The 20798-nt window shown below is 38.3% G+C and overlaps 1 protein-coding gene across 1 annotated transcript; it reads right to left on the reverse strand.

The window, feature by feature from the left end:
* Positions 1 to 18667: 18667 nt before the first annotated feature.
* Positions 18668 to 20061, reverse strand: LOC113757192. The gene is made up of 3 exons (XM_027300595.1): positions 19855 to 20061; positions 19341 to 19752; positions 18668 to 19233 (listed from the first exon to the last, which is right to left on the reverse strand). The coding sequence occupies exons 1-3, from the start codon at positions 20059 to 20061 to the stop codon at positions 18668 to 18670; spliced, it is 1185 nt and encodes a 394-aa protein (XP_027156396.1).
* Between the last annotated feature and the right edge of the window lie 737 nt (positions 20062 to 20798).

A 20798-nucleotide genomic window follows, 5' to 3' on the forward strand; every position in this document is an offset into this window, starting at 1 on the left:
GCATAGGGATGCGTTGATCGAAGTGTTGACCAAAGCTCAAATCCCTAAGGACATTTCGGTTGCTAATTTCTCACACATGGTTGGGAACGTGTTATTTACAAAACAAATCACTTTCTCTGATGATGAGTTACCGGCGGAAGGCATTGGACATAACAAAGCTCTGTACATAGCTGTGAGGTGCAACGGAAAAATTTTGCCGAAGGTGTTGATTGACAATGGATCTACGCTTAACATCTGCCCTTGGAGTACCTTGGAAAAGCTAGGGTTGCAAGATATCAAGCTGAGGCCTTCAGGGACCATAGTTAGAGGTTTTGATGGAGTACAAAGAGAGCCTATAGAAGAAGTGGATTTAGTCATCGAGATGGGGCCCACACAATTTCAAATAGCTTGCCAAGTTATGCATTTTCCTAATGTTTACAATGTTTTGCTTGGAAGGCCGTGGATTCATAAGTCTGGAGCTGTGCCTTCTTCATTGCATCAATTGCTGAAATTCATAGTAAATGACAAGTTGATAACTATCTTCGCCGAGGAGGATTGCCTCGTGATTGCTGATTCTGGATCCAAAGAAGATGGTAGCCAAAACGCCACAGTGACCCCTCTTAGCACAGCCGATATCGTCTCTGTAAGTTGGATAACAAAAGAGGAACAAGCTCTGTCAAAGGCCAGTGTCATGATGGCTAAAGAAATGATCCGCGGAGGATATGAGTTTGACAAAGGGCTGGGACGTGAGTTACAAGAAATTCTGAAGCCAGTGCAAATTGTGGAGAAAAAGGATTCATTCGGTTTGGGTTTCTGACCAACCGCTAAAGACATCAAAGAAATGAAGGAACGCAAGAGGGCAGAGAAAGAAGGCCGGCCAAGGGCCATTGATATTCCACCACTACATTATACTTTTCCATGACCGACCGAGGTGATCAAATCAGAAATTAACCCAGTTGACGGAATCGAAGCTAGTTTGGCCCAGTTGTTCGTTGGGGCAACATTTGAAGGCAATTTCCCAGATGAGGCCGAGTTTCCCGACATCCCTGAAGGATCAATTTTCAATTGGACAGCCGAGTTTCTGCCCATTCGAAAGGAGTTTCGGTAAAGCTAAGGGGGTTTGTCATTCATGCGAATTCATGAAAATACTTTTGCATCTGTAAATAGCTAATGAAAGCATCTTTACCTTTAGCTAAAGTTTGCACATGGAAATATTGTTAAGTTTTCATTTCGTTTCCGCTTGTTTTTGGTTTTCGCTTTCAATCAAAGGTCTTATGAAAATACACAAGTTGTTCTTGCCATATTGATTTGTTTATTCGTTTGTTCATATTTCTGTCATATTGCTTGTCCATTTGTTTGTTGTATATTTGTTTGCTTATTATCCCACATTCGTTAATTCTTTCAGATGGCCAAAAATAAAATCATTTGACCCTTTGGATATCACTATTCTGGAATTCGATAATGGCAATCTCTATATCACTCACGACTTGGAGGTCTGGGAATCCGAGCTCCAAAGCGAGAGTGATAATGAGGAGGTATTTGATTCTTTTGCAAAGGACTTTGAACAATATGAGAAAAAATCAAAACCGAACCTGGAAGAAACAGAAAAGTTAACATTGGCACAAAAGATGAAGTTAAGGAAGTGCAAATTAGTATTCATTTGAATGAGGGGCAGAAAAAAGAGATGCTTGAATTTTTTACTATGTTCCAGGATGTATTGGCATGGTCCTATGATGATATGACTGGTATTTCAACTGATGTGGTAGTGCATAAGTTGCCCACAGACCCTACTTTTTCACCCGTAAAACAAAAACCCCGAAAATTCAAACCAGACATGAGCCTCAAAATAAAAGAACAAATTGAAAACAGCTCAAAACCAACATTATCATTGTTTCCCATTACCCTATTTGGCTTTCGAATCCAGTCCCTATTCCAAAAAAGAATGGAGAGGTGCGAGTTTGTGTGGATTATAGAGACCTCAATAAGGCCAGTCCTAAAGATGATTTTCCTCTGCCAAATATTCACATTCTCCTGGACAATACCGCTGGGCATGAGATTGAATCTTTTTGTGATTGCTTCGCTGGGTATCACCAGATTTTGATGGCAGAAGAGGATAGGGAGAAGACTACTTTTATCACCCCTTGGGGCACCTTTTGTTACCGAGTGATGCCATTTGGTCTAAAGAATGCCGGAGCTACTTATCAAAGGACCATGATCACCCTGTTTCATGACATGATCCACCGGGAGATGGAGGTCTACGTGGATGACATCATAATCAAGTCTAAAAGAGCAGAGAACCATTTGGTTGATTTGAAGAAGCTGTTCGAAAGGTTGCGAAAGTACAATTTGAAACTAAATCCTGCAAAGTGCGCCTTTGGGGCACCAACTGGTAAATTGTTGGGTTTCATTGTTAGTAAGAGAGGCATAGAGATAGATCTCGCAAAAATCAAAGCAATTCGAGATATGCCAGTACCGAAAACTCAGAAGGACGTGAAAAGTTTCTTAGGAAAGATCAATTTTATTGGGAGATTCATTGTCCAGTTAACTGCCACATTGAGCCGCTGTTCAAATTATTGAGAAAGAATGTGCCGTTGTACTGGAATGAGGAGTGCCAACAAGCTTTTGACAAGATTAAAGATTATTTGCTGCAGCCTCCGGTCCTAGTGCCACCCAAACCGGACCGACCATTGATCATGTACTTATCTGTGCTCGACGGAGCAGTAGGGTGTGTTTTGGGGCAGCACGATGACTCCGGAAGGAAGGAGCAAGCCATTTACTATCTAAGCAAGAAGTTCACGCAGTACGAGACTCATTATTCGTTCATTGAGAAAAGCTGTTGTGCATTGGCCTGGGCAGCTCAAAAGCTGAGACACTACCTGCTGAGCCATACCACTTATCTTATTTTTCGATCTGATCCTTTGAAGTATCTTTTGGAGAAGCCGATGCTAACTGGACGTCTAGCTAAATGGCAGATAATTCTCTCGGAGTTCGATATTGTTTTCACTTCACAGAAGGCTGTCAAGGGGCAGGCGATAGCTGATCATTTGGCAGAAAATCCAAGGGATGATGATTATCAACCACTTCGTACTTATTTTCCTGACGAGAAGGTCTTATTTGTAGGCGCCACGGACGATATAAGTGAGCAAAGCTCTGAATGGAGGCTTTTCTTCGATGGAGCTTCGAATTCTCTCGGAGCTGGAATTGGAGCTGTTTTGGTTTCACCCGAAGGGAAGCATTACCCTGCCGCTGCCAAATTGCAATTTGCTTGCACGAACAACATGGCTGAATATGAAGCCTGCATTTTTGGTCTCAAAATGGCTTTAGAAATGGAAATCAAGGAGTTGGTAGCTTTCAGTGATTCAGATTTGCTCGTGCACCAAACCTTGAAGCAGTGGATAACCAAAGATTCAAAAATTTTACCCTACCATTGTAGTTTGCTCACTCTGGCCAAGCAATTTCAAAATTTGGAATTCAGACATCTCCCACGAGGCCGAAATGCATTTGCTGATGCTTTGGCCACCTTAGCCTCTATGATCCAGTATCCAGATGAGTTGAGGATCGAACCTATTCAGATTCAACTCCAAGACAAGCCTGCCCACTGTTGGGTTGTAGACAAGTCCTCTGACAATATTCCTTGGTATAATAATATTAAGGAGTTTCTCAAAACTGGGTCTTACCCTCTGCATGCTAGTACCAAGGACAAGAGTTTTCTGCGTAGAATGGCTTCAAAATTTTTCTTGAATGGAGAAGTTTTGTACAAAAGAACCTCAGATTTGAACCTTTTAAGGTGCATTGATGAAGACGAAACTCAATACATGATGAAAGAAGTGCATAGTGGCGTTTGTGGACCTCACTTAAATGGCCATTTGCTAGCAAAGAAAATCATGAGAACCGAATACTTCTGGCTTACTATGGAGCATGATTGTATAGATTTTGTCCGAAGATGTATAAAATGTCAAATGCATGGTGACGTTATACACGCTCTACCCACTGAATTGCATAGTATGATCGCCCCATGGCCCTGTTCAATGTGGGGTATGGACGTGATTGGTACAATTGATCCTCCCGCCTCGAATGGACATCGATTTATATTGGTGGCAATTGAGTACTTCACCAAATGGGTTGAAGCGGAGTCATTCAAACATGTAACGAAGAAGGTGATCGCCAATTTCTTGAGAGATCACATCATCTGTCGCTTTGGGGTGCCCGAAACACTTATTACAGACAATGCCAAGAATCTGAATAATGACATGGTAGATGGACTATGCAAGCAGTTCAAGATCAAACACCGCAACTCTGCCATTTATAGGCCTCAGATGAATGGAGCTGTAGAAGCCGCAAACAAGAATTTGAAGAAGATTATCCGCAAAATGATTGAAAGGCATCGCGATTGGCATGAAAAGCTGCCTTATGCATTGATGGCGTATCGGACTTCTATCCGGACATCGATTGGGGCAACGCCATATTCACTCATGTATGGAATGGAAGCTGTATTACCAGCTGAAGTTGAAATTCCTTCGCTACGAATCCTCATGGAAGCTAAATTGGAGGAGGCTAATTGGATAAAGCAGCGCCATGAGCAATTGACTTTGATCGATGAAAAGCGGTTCAATGCTATCTGTCACGGTCAGTGCTATCAGAAACGTGTGGCCCGGGCTTACAACAAAAAAGTCCATCGATGTGCATTCGAAGAAGGTGATAAAGTACTAAAGCGAATTTTGCCAATGCAAGATGAAACTAAAGGCAAATTTGCTCCAAATTGCCAAGGGCTGTTCATTGTCCAAAAGGTATTACCTGGCGGAGCACTTATTTTGGCAGAAATGGATGGACGAACATTCCCTCAACCCATCAACTCAGATATGTGCAAAAAGTTTTTCATTTGATCATGCAAATTTTCTTTAGAAATTCATACGAATGGCGAAATGCAAGTCAGGTCATCTTCTTTTACACTTAAAACATTTTATCTCTACTTGTCCCCTTTGAGCCATCAGAATTGACAAATTTTTGTTTGATAACCCCTGAGAATTGCAAACCCCACACTAGGGCAAATTTATTTTGAAAGAGAGATGATCAAAAAAGAAAAAAGAACCCCACACTGGGGCAAATTTAGTTTTTAAAGAAAAATGCAAAAGTGAGGGAAATGCAAAGAGAGAAAATCCGATCAAACTGGGGCAAATTTTCCTCAGTTTCGTTCAAGATCGGAAGTGATTTCAAAATGGTGCAATCTCAAGATTATTCACCTCTCATCGAAATTTGCTTTCAAGCCTCAACTTTTCTTGCAAAGCACCCCACCTGACCTCATTAAAAAGCCCAAAGTCCTGGCTTTCGTCACTTGTTGCATTTCTATTAGGAAATTTGTTAATCAACTGGCAAATGATATCCGTAATGCTTTCGTCTAATCTTACGAGGGAAGTGCATTTTACTGATGCCTGAAATCTTTAATTCATATTTCTGAGTCGATCATGGTCGAGATATTTCATTGTTCTTTAGGTGAAAACCCGAAAGGGCGCCTCGAAAAAAAAAGAAAAGAAAAAGAAAGGAAAAGAAAAAAAGTAAAAAAGCAAAAAAAAAAAAAGGGTGGGGGCAACCTTGGTGAAAACCCGAAAAGGCGCCAAGACAGGTTTTCTCAACAAGACGAGCACAAGAAGGAACAGCTGGTGACCTGGTTCATTTGGACTTTCCCTCATGATTGCGATACTTCTGCCAGTATCGAATTCCGAAGCAAATATATCCAAAGTCTCGAATGTGATATTCGTTGGCCAAATTTGTATTTTTCTTTACAAATATTCTTTTGCAAAATGTACTTTTATAAACCTCTTGGTTTCTCTCGATTATTTGTGTTCGACTACTTGTGGTTGTCTGCATTCTTTTTGCATGCTCATCCTAACATAGGAAATCATCTTGCATATATCATTGCTTTTTATGTGACAAACTTTTCATGCATCATTGGATTCGAATGGATGATGAACCCTAGGGTTTGTGCAAGGTTAGGGGATTCAATCATTAAAGTGGGTAAAGTGCAACAAAACTGCTACATAGATTCGGTGACGTGGTAAACACGTACTTCATCAGTCTCAGAAATTGAAGGGTTTCAAAATTACAAGTTCGACTAAGCTAAACGCCGAAGAATAGAGGCAAAAGTATCACAAGACTCATGTTTACATGATTCTCAAGGCAAATCAGATCAAATGATGGTGGCAAGTCCATTATTTCTTCTGTTCTTGCAGGAACGTCGCGTTTACAAACGAAAACAACCACTCTCCTTTTCGTACCTAAATGGATGTCAGAAATGGCTCCCCAGTAAGCGAAGACGAAGTGATAATGTTATTGGCAAAGTTTGATCATAATAAACAACATTAGCCACCGTTTCAGCCACAGAGATCAAATCTCCCTCTTGGTGCAAAATTTGAACTACTCCCAGGTAAAAACTCAATTTATTGTTTAAACCTCCCTAGTGAGTCCCGTTTTAAATTCTTGTTCGGGTCAGTCCCGTTTTATTTCTTTTTCGGGTCATCCCGTTTTCAAAATTCCCCCATTTCGGGTCAGTCCCGTTTTTAAATTCCTGTTCGGGTCAGTCCCGTTTTAATTTCCTTTTCGGGTCAGTCCGCGTTTTAAAATTTCTCGTTCGGGTCACTCCCGTTTACATTCCCGTTCGGGTCCTAGTCCCCGTTTTAAAATTTCCTTTTCGGGTTCAGTCCAGTCTTAAATTCCTGTTCGGGTCACGTCCCGTTTTTACAATTCCTCGTTCGGGTCAGTCCCGTTTTAAATTCCTGTTTAGGGGTCAGTCCCCGTTTTAAATTTCTCGTTCGGTCAGTCCTGTTTTAAATTCTTGTTCGGGTCAGTCCCGTTTTTAAATTATTGTTCGAGTCAGTCCGTTTTAAATTCCTTTCGGGGTCAGTCCGTTTTTCACTTTCTTGTTCGGGTCAGTCCCGTTTCCAATTCTAGTTCGGGTCCGTCCGGTCCCGCATTAAATTCCTGTTCGGGTCAGTCCCGTTTTAAATTCCTGTTCAGGTCAGTCCCGCTTTAAATTTCTTGTTCGGGTCAGTCCCGTTTTAAATTTCTGTTCGGGTCAGTCCCGTTTTGAATTCCTGTTCGGGTCAGTCCCGTTTTAAAATTCCCTGTCAGGGGTCAGTCCCCGTCGTTTGAGTCGTTCGCAGCCAAATAGCACAGGTGAGTATTTGGTGTCTAATTCTTTGTCTTAAGTTTTTCCAAAACTCAGACAAAGAGGGGCAAACTGTAGACACCAAATTTTAAAATGTCACGATTTCAGTTTTTAAACTTTTAGCATTTGTTTTTATTTTAGTTTTTACTTTTCGCATTAGTTTGGTCCTTTTAACTGTTTTGTTTTTTTTGTGTGTGTTATTATTTTATTATTATTATTATCGTAAGACTTTAGCCTAAAAATTGTCAAAAAGGAGAAAGTTTCATAAAAAAAGGGATAAGTTTCATTTCTTTTAGTGTTTTTAATCGAAAAAGAAAATCATCAATCAAAAGATTTTTTATTATTAAGATTAGCAATTTTGTTTTATTTTTTAGTATTTGTTTATTTTAGTCGTGTTTTCTTAATTTGTTGATGGGTTTATTTGGGAAAAAGAAAAAAAGAAAAAGAAGAAAAAGAGAAAAATGATGAAAATGAAAATTGCAACTTCGCTGTTTATTATTTCTAGTTTATTTATTTTTATCCGATGTTAGTTAAATTGTTGTTTTTTTACTTAATTTCATTATCATTTTGTTAAATTACTTTAAAAAGAAAAAGAAAGGAAAATTAGCATTTCATTTTTGTCTTTTTGTCTTTTTTTTCTTTGCCTAATTCGGCTCATTGTATTCAATCTTTTCTTCATTAGTTATTAATTAGTTATCCATATTTTGTTAAATTATCATTAAAAAAAAAAAAAAAACAGAGCCGCGGCATGCAAGCTGCGTATTTTCGCAGCTTGCAAGGACAGCCGTGCATGCCCATCGGAGGGATGGATTTTAAGGTAGAGCAAGCCTTTCATCCTCACCATTGGGGTGAGGGTTTAGGAGCCTTGGGTTCCATATAAAAGGGAAGCAACAGCCGAGAGAAAGGGGGAGGCTTTTGAGTTGGCGGCGGTAGAAATTGCAGGAAAATCCTGGGACGAAAAAACAGAAGAGTTGCGGGGAGAGTTTGAGGATTGGAGTTGACGGCTGTAGAAAGAAAAAGGCTACGGGGGGTTTTTGAGTGAGCGGCGGTAGAAAACCAGAAAAGCTACGGAGAGTTTGAGGGAGAGCTAAGGGGGATAACGGCGGAGAGTAAGAAATAACAGAGCAAAGGGAAAAGAAAAAGGACGATTGAGGGGAGGACTTCGGCTGAGAAAAGCAGAGAACCAGGAGGCAACGGCGGAGGAAAGCCAGAGAAGCTGGTTGCCGGGAAGGAAGGAGAGCAAAGCCTTCATCTTTCGGTTACATCGAAGCTTCGGTTAAAGCCAAAGGTAACATTTTTCAACCTGGAAGTTGCTTATGGGTTACTCGATCATGTTAGAGTGCTGCAATTCTTTCCCTTTTACACTTGTTTCACCTTCTACGCGTGTGCATCTGGAAAGCAGCGAATAGGGTTGGGTTCAGGGGAGTAGAAGGGCTGTGTTCCATGAGAGTGAGTTAGGCTAGATTTGTCATTGTTGTTTTCTTGATTGAGTTTTCTTTCACTTTTTTTGAAGTTCCATTGGTTTTCCCGTTGCTTTCTACTCCCGTTGTTTTGGTTGATGTTTGTTTTACCAGATTTACATGACCGTTGTTTTCTGTTTCCTATCATTCGCATCTGTTCATGTTGAAGTCTGCCTTTGGGTTGATGGCTGCTTCATCATGTTATTTCCCCAGACGCACGAAGTAGAAAAATGACCCGAAAGAATTTTTTTTTTCTCTTCCCTGTTGTTTCCTTGCATTTCGTGGGCATTTTCGCTTTCCCAAAGTCATGTTTATAACCTTTTTGGTGGGAATCAGGGACATGAGTTATTGGCCCCCTTTCATGCGCACTTGCTGATTCACTGTCTTTGTTATTCCTGAATTTTGAGTTGAAGTTGGGTAAAGGGTCAGGTTGTTGTCGTGCATTGGAGCTCAAAAGCTCACACGGCGTCTCCCCTTTCCTTTGTTTCACGTTTTTGCCTCTTAGATACATTGAGTCATTTTCTAGTGGGCTGGTATGAGGATCATAGCATCTGGGTTTGTTTAAGGATATCAGTAGAACTTGTTTGATTCGTTTCGTATAGGCATCCTAGCTGAATGATGAAGCTGCGGCAATGTTACAATTAGAAAATGCAGAAATGTTTTGATGTTTGCGACTTGTTTCTGGTTTGTTTGGGTCAGAGTTTAGCATGAATATGTGTAATTTCTGATGTATTTTGAATCTGAAGGTTTGTTGGAAACTCATGGTATGAAATTGCTGAAGTTGCCAAGTTATTTAAGAGTCATTCTCTTCAAAAACGCAGCAAGGAGAAGCTGCTGCATTTTTATTTTCCCTGCCGTGTTTCCTTCTCCTTAGTTACTAGTTGAGTTTTGCACTTCAGTTTATCTTGTGTTGGGGGGAGGAAATGGAAGGTTGGGTGTTGAGTTTATATGTTTGAAAGTCTGAAACACTTGAACTACTGATCAAACACTTTGCTAGAAAATGAACGAATCTGGTTGCCGAATGCTTGCTGCAATCTTGCTCTAGCATTTGTGTGATTTTCCCTCTATGTTTTGGTTTGTTGGGATGTTGGAATTGTGTGTCATGTTGCTTAGATCATAGAGCTGCATTTTTCCCTTCTCACTATCCCAAGTCCACACGAGCCCACATTAGTTCATTCTCCTCTCCCATCGCACAATCACTTTTGGCTAACTGAAAATGCAGCGGGTTGTTGCAGCAGGCCTGCAGAAAATTTTAAGAGCTTGCATTGTTTCTTTCTATGTTTTGTTGATTGTTTGAGTTGTAGTATTGTTGTGGCTTTTGCCGTAATCCAAAGCTTTTGATGCTTGGTTGGAAAAATCCTAATTCATTCTCAATTGCCGAAAGCTTCCTGACTTGCTGAAACTTCGCTGCATTTTTTCCTTTTCCTTTCGGTCAATTCCAGTTCCTTGTTTGAATCCTGCAAACAATTTTCACGTTTTGATTTAGTCAGCAATTTCTGGTTTGATACACTTGTTTGTATGATGAAACGGATGGAGTCGCTGCTGGAAATTGCCTTGTTTGTATGATGATACACTTGTTTGTATGCTGGAAACGGATGGAGCAGCCTTCATTTTTCAGTTGCAGAAGCTTAAGCTTCTACGTATGCATGCATGGAAAAAGAAAAATTATTTTTTGCTCCCTCTAGTCTCTAGTAATGCGACTATGGCCCAATTACATTCCAATCTCTTGCAATTAAGTCCTAAATTGATTGCAACTTGAACCGTTATTTGGCCTCTTATTATTTTTGGGATTTTCGAAGTGCTTAAATGTTCTAATTGGACTCACATGATTGATTAATGTTTGCAATTGGATCCCTTTTACATGATAATTTGCCTTGATATGTTTTCACGGGAATTGTGGACAAATTTCAATGAATTTCTAGGATAAAATCATGAAAGCTTAATAATTTGGAAGAATTTATAGTCCTGGTTTCGTTTGATTTAATTTTTCTTAGCTAATTTTGTTATTTAACCATAATAGATAATTTTCCATTCTTCTTTTGTGATTTTTGCATTTGATTGTGATGGATTCCACCTTAAGCCATTCAATTTAGTACTCCATTTTAGATTCTCGAAACTTTTTATCTGGGACCGAGTTTTGCCTACACATGCATGGTTTATTCCATATTTAATTTTCATTTCGTGCTTAATTTCCATTTTTTGTGTTTAATTTTTGTTCCATGTGATTATTTGATAATTAAAGTGGTACCTTGACCTTTTTATTATTTTGGAGGGTAAATTAGTAATTTCACTTCGTTAGGGCATCGATTCAAGGGAGGTACACTCTATCCCTCATTTTGACCTTATTTGACCCTATGTGATCCAACGTGCTAAGTGAGAATTGCATGTCTACTTTGCTTTCCTTGCTTTTCCATAATTCCTTTCATTTATTTCGTTTACTCTCGCTTTTTATTAAGTCTTTCTTTTATTTATTTATGGGGTATGTGTACACCTCTTGGCTTGTAATAGATAGGGCTTGGAGAGCAATTTTGTCCATTTTTCCCCTTTCCCTTTTGTTTTAGTTAGCAAGTGTAATAGGTTCATTGCTTGCCTTTGTTGCTATGTGTTAATTTGCTTTATTAGGCTCTTGCATCTAGTCGAGCATGCTAAGTGTTATGTGCTACGTGTTTATATGTGATTGGCATGCCTACTTGTTTTCTATAGTCGTAGATGAATAGGATGGATGAATGCACGTCGCCACTCTAGTCCAACGCTAGTTGTGGCTCATTGTCCCGTTTTCCACTAGTCCAACGCTAGTAGGAATTAATAGAAAGGGCTAGTCCAGTGCTAGACCCAATAGGCCGCTCCCTCGCTAGTCCATACTTGCATGTTTCACTACATTTCATGCATTTTTCTTAGTTTTTTTAGCATTTGGCATGTCCCTCCAACCCTTTCCCCTTCATTTTAGGTTTTTGCATCTCATGCTAGTTATATGGTACATTTGCTTGAGGGTCCCCTTTCGATAAGGGAAACGAGCGAGTGTGGCTACAAAATAGCCTTAGCACGCTAGTTCTTCCTTCTAATCAAAGGAAAAATTAAAGTCGTGAAATTAGGAGTCATTCCCGTACCCGACTTGATGCATTCCTCTAGGTTCATGCACTCTCATTCTTATCATATCACTTCCTCACTCTTTTATCCACATTTTCTCACAACTTATATTTTTCTCAATCCACATGCCATGTTTGTACATTTTTCTTCTTTTATCATTTATTTTCCACCTCACAAATTGCACCCAATTGCACTTATATGTATCTACTATTATATTTTCATCCACTAGCACACAAACACCTTTATTTTCTCAATTAGCACACAAACACCTTTATTTTCTCAATTGGCACACATGCACTTTTCTCACATTTGCACACTTGCACTTTTCTTACATTTGCACACTTGCATTTTTCTTACATTTGCACACTTACACTCATACTTGAGTCTTCATTTGCATTATTCATGACCTCTATGAGGGCTTTCCTTATTGGCCACCACAACTCATGTGGTTGGGACCAAAAGCCTCATAAGAGACATTTTAGATTTAGGATTGCATTTTTCTTTCCTTTTTCATATCCATTGGTCACATCCAACATGCAACACATATTTTGGGTAGAAGAATTAGGAAAAGTGGGGCTAAATCACGCAACTAGCTCTTGCTAGGGTAAGGGAGTGCCTTAAGCTTTGCCTTTGCCTTCTCCCTTATCAAATGTGACCCCCGATCCCTTTCTTTGGTTACGTAGACCTAAAAGTTCTTTAAAAGGGTTTGTTTACTTTTTCGTTCAAAATACTAAAATCATTTTTGGGTGACTTGGTACACCCTAACTCTATACCAAGTGGCGACTCCATTTTCCATTAAAAACCCTTTTTGAACTTTGTTTGGCCAAACCGTCGCATTTTCAAGTCCCGTGGCCTTTGATTTTCATTTGTGCACACGTTCACATACATATTATACACACTACTCTCACACACTCACCATACATCAAAAAGTGGGGCGCGACAAGTGGTTGTATTTTGGGGAAAGTTAATGTACTTCTGGTGACTTATGATGTAAGATTTGAATGTTCCATTAAAGAAGCGACTTTTCTTCATTTCGACTTTTATTATTTGATTGTTATCCTTTAAGTTTGAATTAGTCTTGTATCGAGTCCTGGCGAGAGTTAGGCAGGCGTTCTGCGGATACCCTTGGGTTCGCCCTAGGGAGAAGTGGGGGCGTCACAGTTACAATTTCCCAGAAGACACATTTGTAAGATTCTGCCTACAAGTTAGTCAAATTCCAACCTCAAGTTGCTGCTTCATCCAATAGAAAGACAGAACAGGTATGGAAATTCAGTCAAATTTGAAAAATCACAGATATTCATAGGAATCGAAAAAAATTATGAAATTTTTACGGTTGAAAGTATCCTGAATCTAGTTTCAAACGCAATAAACAGAACCAAATTCTGAATTTTTTACACCAAGATATAACAGATTTTCCAAGACTGCTCAAGGTTCCCTACGAAAAATTTCAGCAACACCTCCCCTTGTTTTCTTTACTTTTCCATCCAAATTCAACACCAAATTTCATCTCAATTCAACGTCCATTACAACCACAAGTCATAAGCTATCAATGCACTTGTTTTAGGCCACTAAATCATCCAAATATAGCAAGTTTATAACTCAAGAACTACCATAATAAAGCTGGAAAATGGAAACCTTAGGCTGAAATTCATAATCACAAGATGGAAATTTCTATTATAAAACCAAAGAAGCATATAAAAGCTGGAAAAATCACATGGCAAGGGTAATAGACCATGGCCAAATTTAAACCATCATATCAAGGCTGAAAATTTTAACCAAAAGCTGAAATTTGCCAACCACAACTTAAACCATGAAATGTTCCGTCTAAACTACCAAAATCCAATTCTAAAGCCACTAGTATGCAAAGATTAAAAGTAAAAGAATTTTCTTATCATAAATACCTTGAAATCCCAAGAAAAATGGAAACCAAGTGCTTTTGCCTCCAAAATCCCTCTACCAAAGTTCTTAATCCTTCCTAAATGTCAACTTTTATGGAGTAGATTGCAAGTTTATGGTAAAAACTCAAGGATTCAAGCTTGAAATGGAAGTTGAAGTTGAAGCTTATTTCCTCTCTTTTTCTCTCATGGAAGTTCGGCCAAAGCTAGAGGAAAAATGGAAGAATTTTGGTCAAAATTTGGTTTTAGTAAAGAAGTAAGAAAGTCTTTGGTCAAAGTCAAAAATCCAAGAATTTTGTGACAAGTGTTTAGCCAAGGTTAATCCTAATCTTGTTGTCTTCCAATCACTAAAACATCTAACCAACCTCTAATTATCCCTTAGCACCTTATAAAATTATATCTCTTTGCACAAAACTCCTCCTATTCCTCAAAAATTTATCACACTTACCGCATTAGCGGGTCCCACTTTCATAATGCACTTCAAACTTAACATGTACTAACTTATACAAAGAAAATGATTTTAAAACTTGACTTACTTATAAAAATATCAAGGAAATTAAGGCAATAATTTAAAGTAAAGAAAATACATTCAAAGAAATAAAATAACATACAAAATAATTTTCAGGGTCCTCACAGAATTAGTCTAACGTTTTAAAGTTACCAAGTGCGGATCAACCTGAGGTTTTTTGGGTGTCACCATGCCGACACGGGGTCTGACATCAAACATTTGGGGCTAAGCCTGTATATTTATGTATAAAACATCAGCCTTGTGTTTTAATAATGCATTCGGTTTTCATTTCAGTGCTGGAATTAAAGTTACAATCATCAAACCTTGGCATTCATTCGGGGTCTCAGTTACATGTGTTGAATGTTTGCAGCTTGTCCTACATGGGTCGCACGTATCTAAAAAATGAGGTATTAACATTTGTCGGCCTAGTCAAACTTATCTTAGGCATAATCCCTTCTTATATAAAGTCATCCTACCTGTACAACAGGTACTACTGTTTTGATGTCCTGCATCGTTCACATTTAAAGGTTGGTGTACTAACAACCTGTTAGCTTCATCCTCATACATCCGTTGTTTGCTTCTCTTGTAGGCCTCTTAGCGCTTTTGTCGCTGTAGCTCTTTTTCTTCTTCAGTCAACGATGCATATTTGGCCCTTGCTTTTTCATTTCGCCGACGCTTTTGCTCTTCCAATTTGTTATCTTTACTTAGTGTTGTCATTTTAGACTACGATAACTACACATCCTAAGAGTTTTCCTGGGGGTGAAACATCTTTTATAATAAAGGTCTTAATAATAACACTAGAAATGACCTAAATCATATATTATTCAGGAATTTGTTATCCTAGATAACAATCAAGGCACAAAGTCACACAGATAAACAAGGATCCAGAATGTTAAAGCATGTCAATCAATAGATATGTATCAAGTTTAATAGTAAATCAGAGGTGCATATTAAAATCATTGAGTGCATACACATTGCTAAGGGCACGAGGTTTTCTCCTCGTTGTTTTGCCTATTTGTGATTCATTTTCTGATTCAATTGTTTAAATCTGGTAAAAAGGATAATATTCGAGAAACTGAGTATATGCTGCTCGGTGGAAATTCAGTTGTTGGGAACTTTAGCATCTTGTGTTGTATTCGGGGCGTTTTACAGTGTAATGTTATCTTTAATCACCTTACATTCAGTAGATTGCGGATTATTTCATTATCTTATATCTGTTAGTGTTGTGATTTGTTTTTTGACTTAATTGTTTAAACATAGTAAAAAGGTTCATATTACTTAAAGCAGTGGCCAAGAAAAGCCAACCTTGAGGCCAATATAAAGGCTTCAATTCTGCATTCAAACCTAAGGTAAGAATTGAGATTTCTGAGTTAATTAGCTAATTTATCAAGTGTTATCTACATATAGTCTTCAAAATGTGTGAATAACTGTTTAATCACCTTACATTTAGTAGATTGCAGATTATTTCATTAACTTTATATCTGTTAGCGTTGTGATTTGTTTCTTGACTTAATTGTTTAAACCTGGTAAAAAGGTTCATATTACTTAAAGTAGTGGCCAAGAAAGCCAACCTTGAGGCCAATATAAAGGCTTCAATTCTGCATTCAAACCTAAGGAAAGATTTGAGATTTCTGAGTTAATTAGCTAATTTATGAAGTGTTATCTACATATAGTCTTTATAATGTGTGAATAACTATATTTTGTCTTTTATCTTTGCTCCGCATCTTTGCGATTCATGTTCTGATTCGAGTGTATAAATATGGTAAAGAGGATAATATTAGTGAAGGTGAGTTTTTGGTGCTCGATGGCAATTCAGTTGTTGAGAACTTTAGCATTTTAGGATGTCTTCTTTGAGTTTTATATCTCAGTGTTATCTTTAATCATCCTGCATTTGAAAGATTGCAGATAATTTCATTAAATGTTATATCTGGTACATTTGTAATTCGTTTCCTGATTGCATTCTATAAACCTAGTAACAAGGATAATACTACTGAAGCAAAGGCCAAGAAAAGAGATCCGTGAGGCCAAGATATAAGGACATAGCAATGGAAGCCAAGGCAGTAACAGTGGCTGCAAATGATTGGATATCAACAAGAGGGGTATCAAGGCAGTAAGGCAAAGTTATTAACAGTAGATTTGACAAACTTGCATTTCACAGATTAGTGCATACAAGTCCAATATCGCTTTTTCTCATTATAGATTAAATTCGTGCAGATATTTGCATGTGCAGCAGAAGTTCCGATACTTGATGGCAGTTAAGTTGTAGTTAATTTTAGGGTTAATTCCACTTGGACCCCTCAAACTATTCCCTGAATCCCACTTAACTCCCTAAACTTCAAAATGGGACACTTAAGTCCCTAAACAAAAAATACCGTCTCACTTAAGGAAATATTTTGACAGAATCTGAGGTGTCGTCAGTTTTCACGCTCTGTTAACCGAAGGGCATAGATGAAATTTTCCATAAAAAAAAGAAAATAAAATGAGCCAAGAAAGGGAAAGTTTCCCACCATATGAGTAATACCTGTATTGTGTTTACATGACCCGATCCAAATCCATATCACAAAAAGGGTCGGATGTGCCCTAATCAAAATGAGAACAAATTGGGACTCATCAACGGGGAGGGGAAGAACGAAGAAAGAAGAAAAAGAAGCACGCTACGGCAAAACAAGGCAGATGGTCAGGGAAACTTGTAATTGTGGAAGACAAACACTACTGATGACATCATGGACAGACACAAACCCAGGAAGACGATTTGTGCGATGTCCTCAGTATAAGGTAATGAACAAGATGTTTTTGTAATTTAGCTTATTGTTGGAATTTAGGTGATTTTGTGAGTTGTTTGATGATATTGTGGTATGAAAATAGGAATCGGGAGGCTGTAAATATTGGGACTGGGTTGATCCTGAGATGTGTCAAAGGTCTAAAGAAATAATACCTGGACTGTTACGGTCCAAGAACAAGATTGCAGCCGAGGTCGAGTCGTGGAAAGAGATGGCCAAGGTACAGCAAGGAAATGCGAGGAGGTTGAAGATGTACCTGATGCTTCATTGGGGTGTCATTCTCCTGTGGCTCTTTTTCTTCAAATCTGGGGCAAAAGGTGAAAATGAAGTTGGAGAAGAAGCTGCCCTATGATGTGGGAAATTATTATTTTTGCCTAATGCTGGGATCAAAGGTCATTAAGGGGTAGGTTATCCAAGTTTCGTAGTTGTAGGTATTCGGAATAGGTTGGTGTAGTGAACTATGTACATAAGTTGGTTCTGGTGTTGATACTGCAATACTGCAATGGATGAGTGTTTTTGCTGGTTATGTAAATTGCAGTATCAGCTTTTACTTTCGGATGTAATGCATTATTAGTGGAGCCTAAGTGTACCCTTGTACCAACCTGGGATTTAAGTGTCCCTAACAAGTAAAATTGATGTATTTCAATGATCTTTTTAGAAGTCTATTTATAACTGAAGTATGTCTCAGCATTTATATACAATAGTTCCTGTAAATTGTCCCCTATTGTCCCTTGTTATCAAGTTCATTATAACATGGTACCAACCAGGGCATTTCATAGACAAAAAGGCAAGCTTAGCCATACACGAATAAAAAAGAGTAAGCTGTTACTACTAAAAATAGTCACCATTTACAAATATAGAGCAGGTTGTTGTTAGTACTACCAAAAACTGCTCATCGTTAAGCACCAGTAGCAAATTCCAAAAGTAATTCCCTAACACCAAAAGCAATCTGTTAATTCCCTAACGCCAAAAGCAACCCTATTTGTTCTTGGCATTTAAATTCCCTAAACTAGCATATTGGTTCCCATCTCCATGGAGCTGCACATTGTCAATGCCAGTTGAATGCTTGTGGTGGCCTGCAACCCTCTGTAACATAGATAAGTTAATGCACATATTACCCCTCCAAGTAAATGGTGCTGGAGGCAGTCCTTGTGCAAGGTGAAAATTTGCAGATAAGTCCTCTGTGTATCTCTCATCTAGGTATGATTCTGGAGCTTTCATTGTTACTCCGGGACTGTGGGAATAAACTATACCTGCAGCATTGGAGTTCAACTGCATTCATTAAACAATAACAAATGAATAAGAAAGTGATTGGTCAAAGTAGCAGTAAATTTAAGATTGTATTCGGCCACTTGACTTACATGTGTACTACCAGTAGCCTCCTTCGCAGTCACACCAATATTGGCACCTTCTGTATATGGGTTAGAGGGCTCAGCACCTGTGTGAGTAGCCCCTTTCAAGCCAAGTTCTCCTGTCATATCAAGCGAGTTTCTAAATGTCCACTGTCGATATTTGCAATTGTTTTTATTGTGGCCATATTTACGACAAAATGAGCATTTTCTGGCTTTTTTGATAGGTGGTTGTCCTTCAGCACCAGTTGGTTGATTGGATGGCTCATATTGGGGCATACTTGATATGCTCTCCTGGGTATTCAGTATACCTACATCAGCAGTTAACCCACTCTTAGATGGCTGTTGAGCAGTTGAATTGTTGTTAGAAGGGAAGCCAGATTGGAGTTTATCTCCTGTAGCACCATGTGCCGTACTAGGCATCCCATCTTGTGTAGTAACAGGTAGCTAGGCAGCACCTGTTTCATTGGCAGATTTCTTATTAGTTGGGCAGCTTCTCTTATTGTGGCCATACTTCTTGCACAAACTGCAGCTCATCTTAGTGCCAACCTTGCTCACTTTGTGAGGTTTATTTGGATTGACACATGATTTAGAAGTTCTTGCCTCTTCACCTGGACCCTTTTTTCTCATTTTCTTGGGTCTACCAGGTGATCTTCCAAAGTTTGGAGGCTTCATTGGTTGTAAATTAATGTGCTCCCACAAATTTGGGCCATTGATAGGATTTAGTACGGGATCATAACTTGCCACATAAGTAGTCTTCAAATATGTGTGAGATACATGTTGCTCAGGTTGCTCATGCCTTCTATTAATGCATGCAACAGCATGACCACAAGGAATTCCTCTCAGTTGCCACTTGCGACAGCTACAAGTTTTGCCAGCCATATCAACAACAAATTGCTCACCAAAGGGACAAGATACTTGGTACCTGTTTGTCCCCGCATAAGAGGCAATACACATGCATTGATCCTTTTTTGCTTTCTCAAGTATCTCAAAAATTCTCGGACAAAGGAGACCTACAGCAGCAAAATATATTTTGTTAATTTCAATTGTAGTTATAAATAAGGGCAGCTAACAATCATTGCATTAACACATCAACAAAGATGACAACAAGGTACTTAACCTTCATGTTTAGCCATTGCCTCCCTATTTATCTCCATTCTCCTCAATAAATACAGGTAAATGGTCTGCAACATGCCTATTATGGGCAGTGATCTAGCTTTTAATAGCACAGCATTGAAGGACTCACACATGTTGTTAACCAGAATGTCACAGTCCAAACCAACCCTAAAATGAGATCTTGACCATGTTTTAGGGTCTTTGTCAGCCAGCCATTGATGTGCAAGTTCAGATTGTTGCCTAAGCAACTCCATTTCACGTTTGAACTGGTTCACATATGATGCCCTTGCACATCTCCACAACCTATCTTTTAGTGCCAAGCCCCTATGACTGAGTTTGAAGTTGGAGTACAAATGTTGAGCACAACACCTATGTTCAGCCTCCGGGAGTTTGTCTCTAACTGCTTGGACCAATCCCTATACCAATCCAAGTCAAAAGCAGATAGTTAGTTACAATATGACAACAAGGTTTAATAGCTAATTAGTAAGTCTAGGATGCTAATTTCAGTTTTCATTTACCTTTTGTTTATCAGTCATTATGCACCAATTCTTTGAATTTGAAATTCTCAAGTCCTGGACAAGTAATCCCAAAAACCAACTCCAGTTATCATAATTTTCCACTCCTACCACTGCTATTGCCAAAGGATACATTTTATTATTCGCATCCATGCCGACGGCTGTCAAAAGCTGTCCACCGTAAGGGCCCTTTAAGAAGCACCCATCCATTCCAATCCAACATCTACATTGTAGACACCAAATTTTTGGTGTAATTTCATTTACTGTTTATTTTTAGTTTTTTTATTTGTCATGTTAGTTTTATTCGATTTTTTTTAGTTTTTAGTTTTTAGTTTTATTTTTATTTTTTAAGTTTTATCATAGAATTTGTTGAAAAAAAAACGGAAAAAAAGAGAAAAGAAAAAGCTTTCGAAAAAAAAATGATTTAGTCGTTTGTAATCTAAATTCAAAGCTTTCTTGAAAGTGAAAAAAAAAATGAAAAAGTGAAAAATGATGAAAAATGAAAGAAAAGATCGAAAATGGTAATTTTGTTATTTTTAGTTTGTTTATTTTGATGTGTTTGTAATTAAAATTTTTGTTTTTATTTAGTTTTACTATTATTTTTGTTAAATTATTAAGTTGAGAAAAAGAAAAAAAAAGGGAAAATGATGAAAATTGATGAAAAATGGAAAATTGTGTTTTGTTGATTCTAGTTTATTTAGTTTCTACCCAATGTTAATTAAATTACTTTTTTTTGTTGTTTTTGTTGTTTGTTATCTATTTTTATTATTAGTTTTATTCAATTAATTTCAAAAAGGAAAAAAAAGAAAAATCAAGGAAAAAATAAAAAAATCAATCCTATTTCTGCCGGTTCCAAGTACACTTCACATTCCAGCACTTTCCAGCTCTAAGCCGACTCACATCCACTAATGCACACTACTATATCAACTACTAATTACCACAACACT

This window comes from Coffea eugenioides, unplaced genomic scaffold (assembly GCF_003713205.1).
Source record: "Coffea eugenioides isolate CCC68of unplaced genomic scaffold, Ceug_1.0 ScVebR1_2827;HRSCAF=3928, whole genome shotgun sequence".
Classification (NCBI taxonomy): Eukaryota; Viridiplantae; Streptophyta; class Magnoliopsida; order Gentianales; family Rubiaceae; genus Coffea; species Coffea eugenioides.

Bases quoted from the DNA above. Each gene is read 5' to 3' on its own strand.
- LOC113757192 (XM_027300595.1), bottom strand. From the start codon at position 20,061: ATGGATGGGTGCTTCTTAAAGGGCCCTTACGGTGGACAGCTTTTGACA. The intron at 19,753-19,854 runs GTAAATGAAAAC...GGATTGGTATAG, and splicing joins TAATGACTGATAAACAAAAG to GGATTGGTCCAAGCAGTTAG. The intron at 19,234-19,340 runs GTTAAGTACCTT...TTGCTGCTGTAG, and splicing joins GGCAATGGCTAAACATGAAG to GTCTCCTTTGTCCGAGAATT.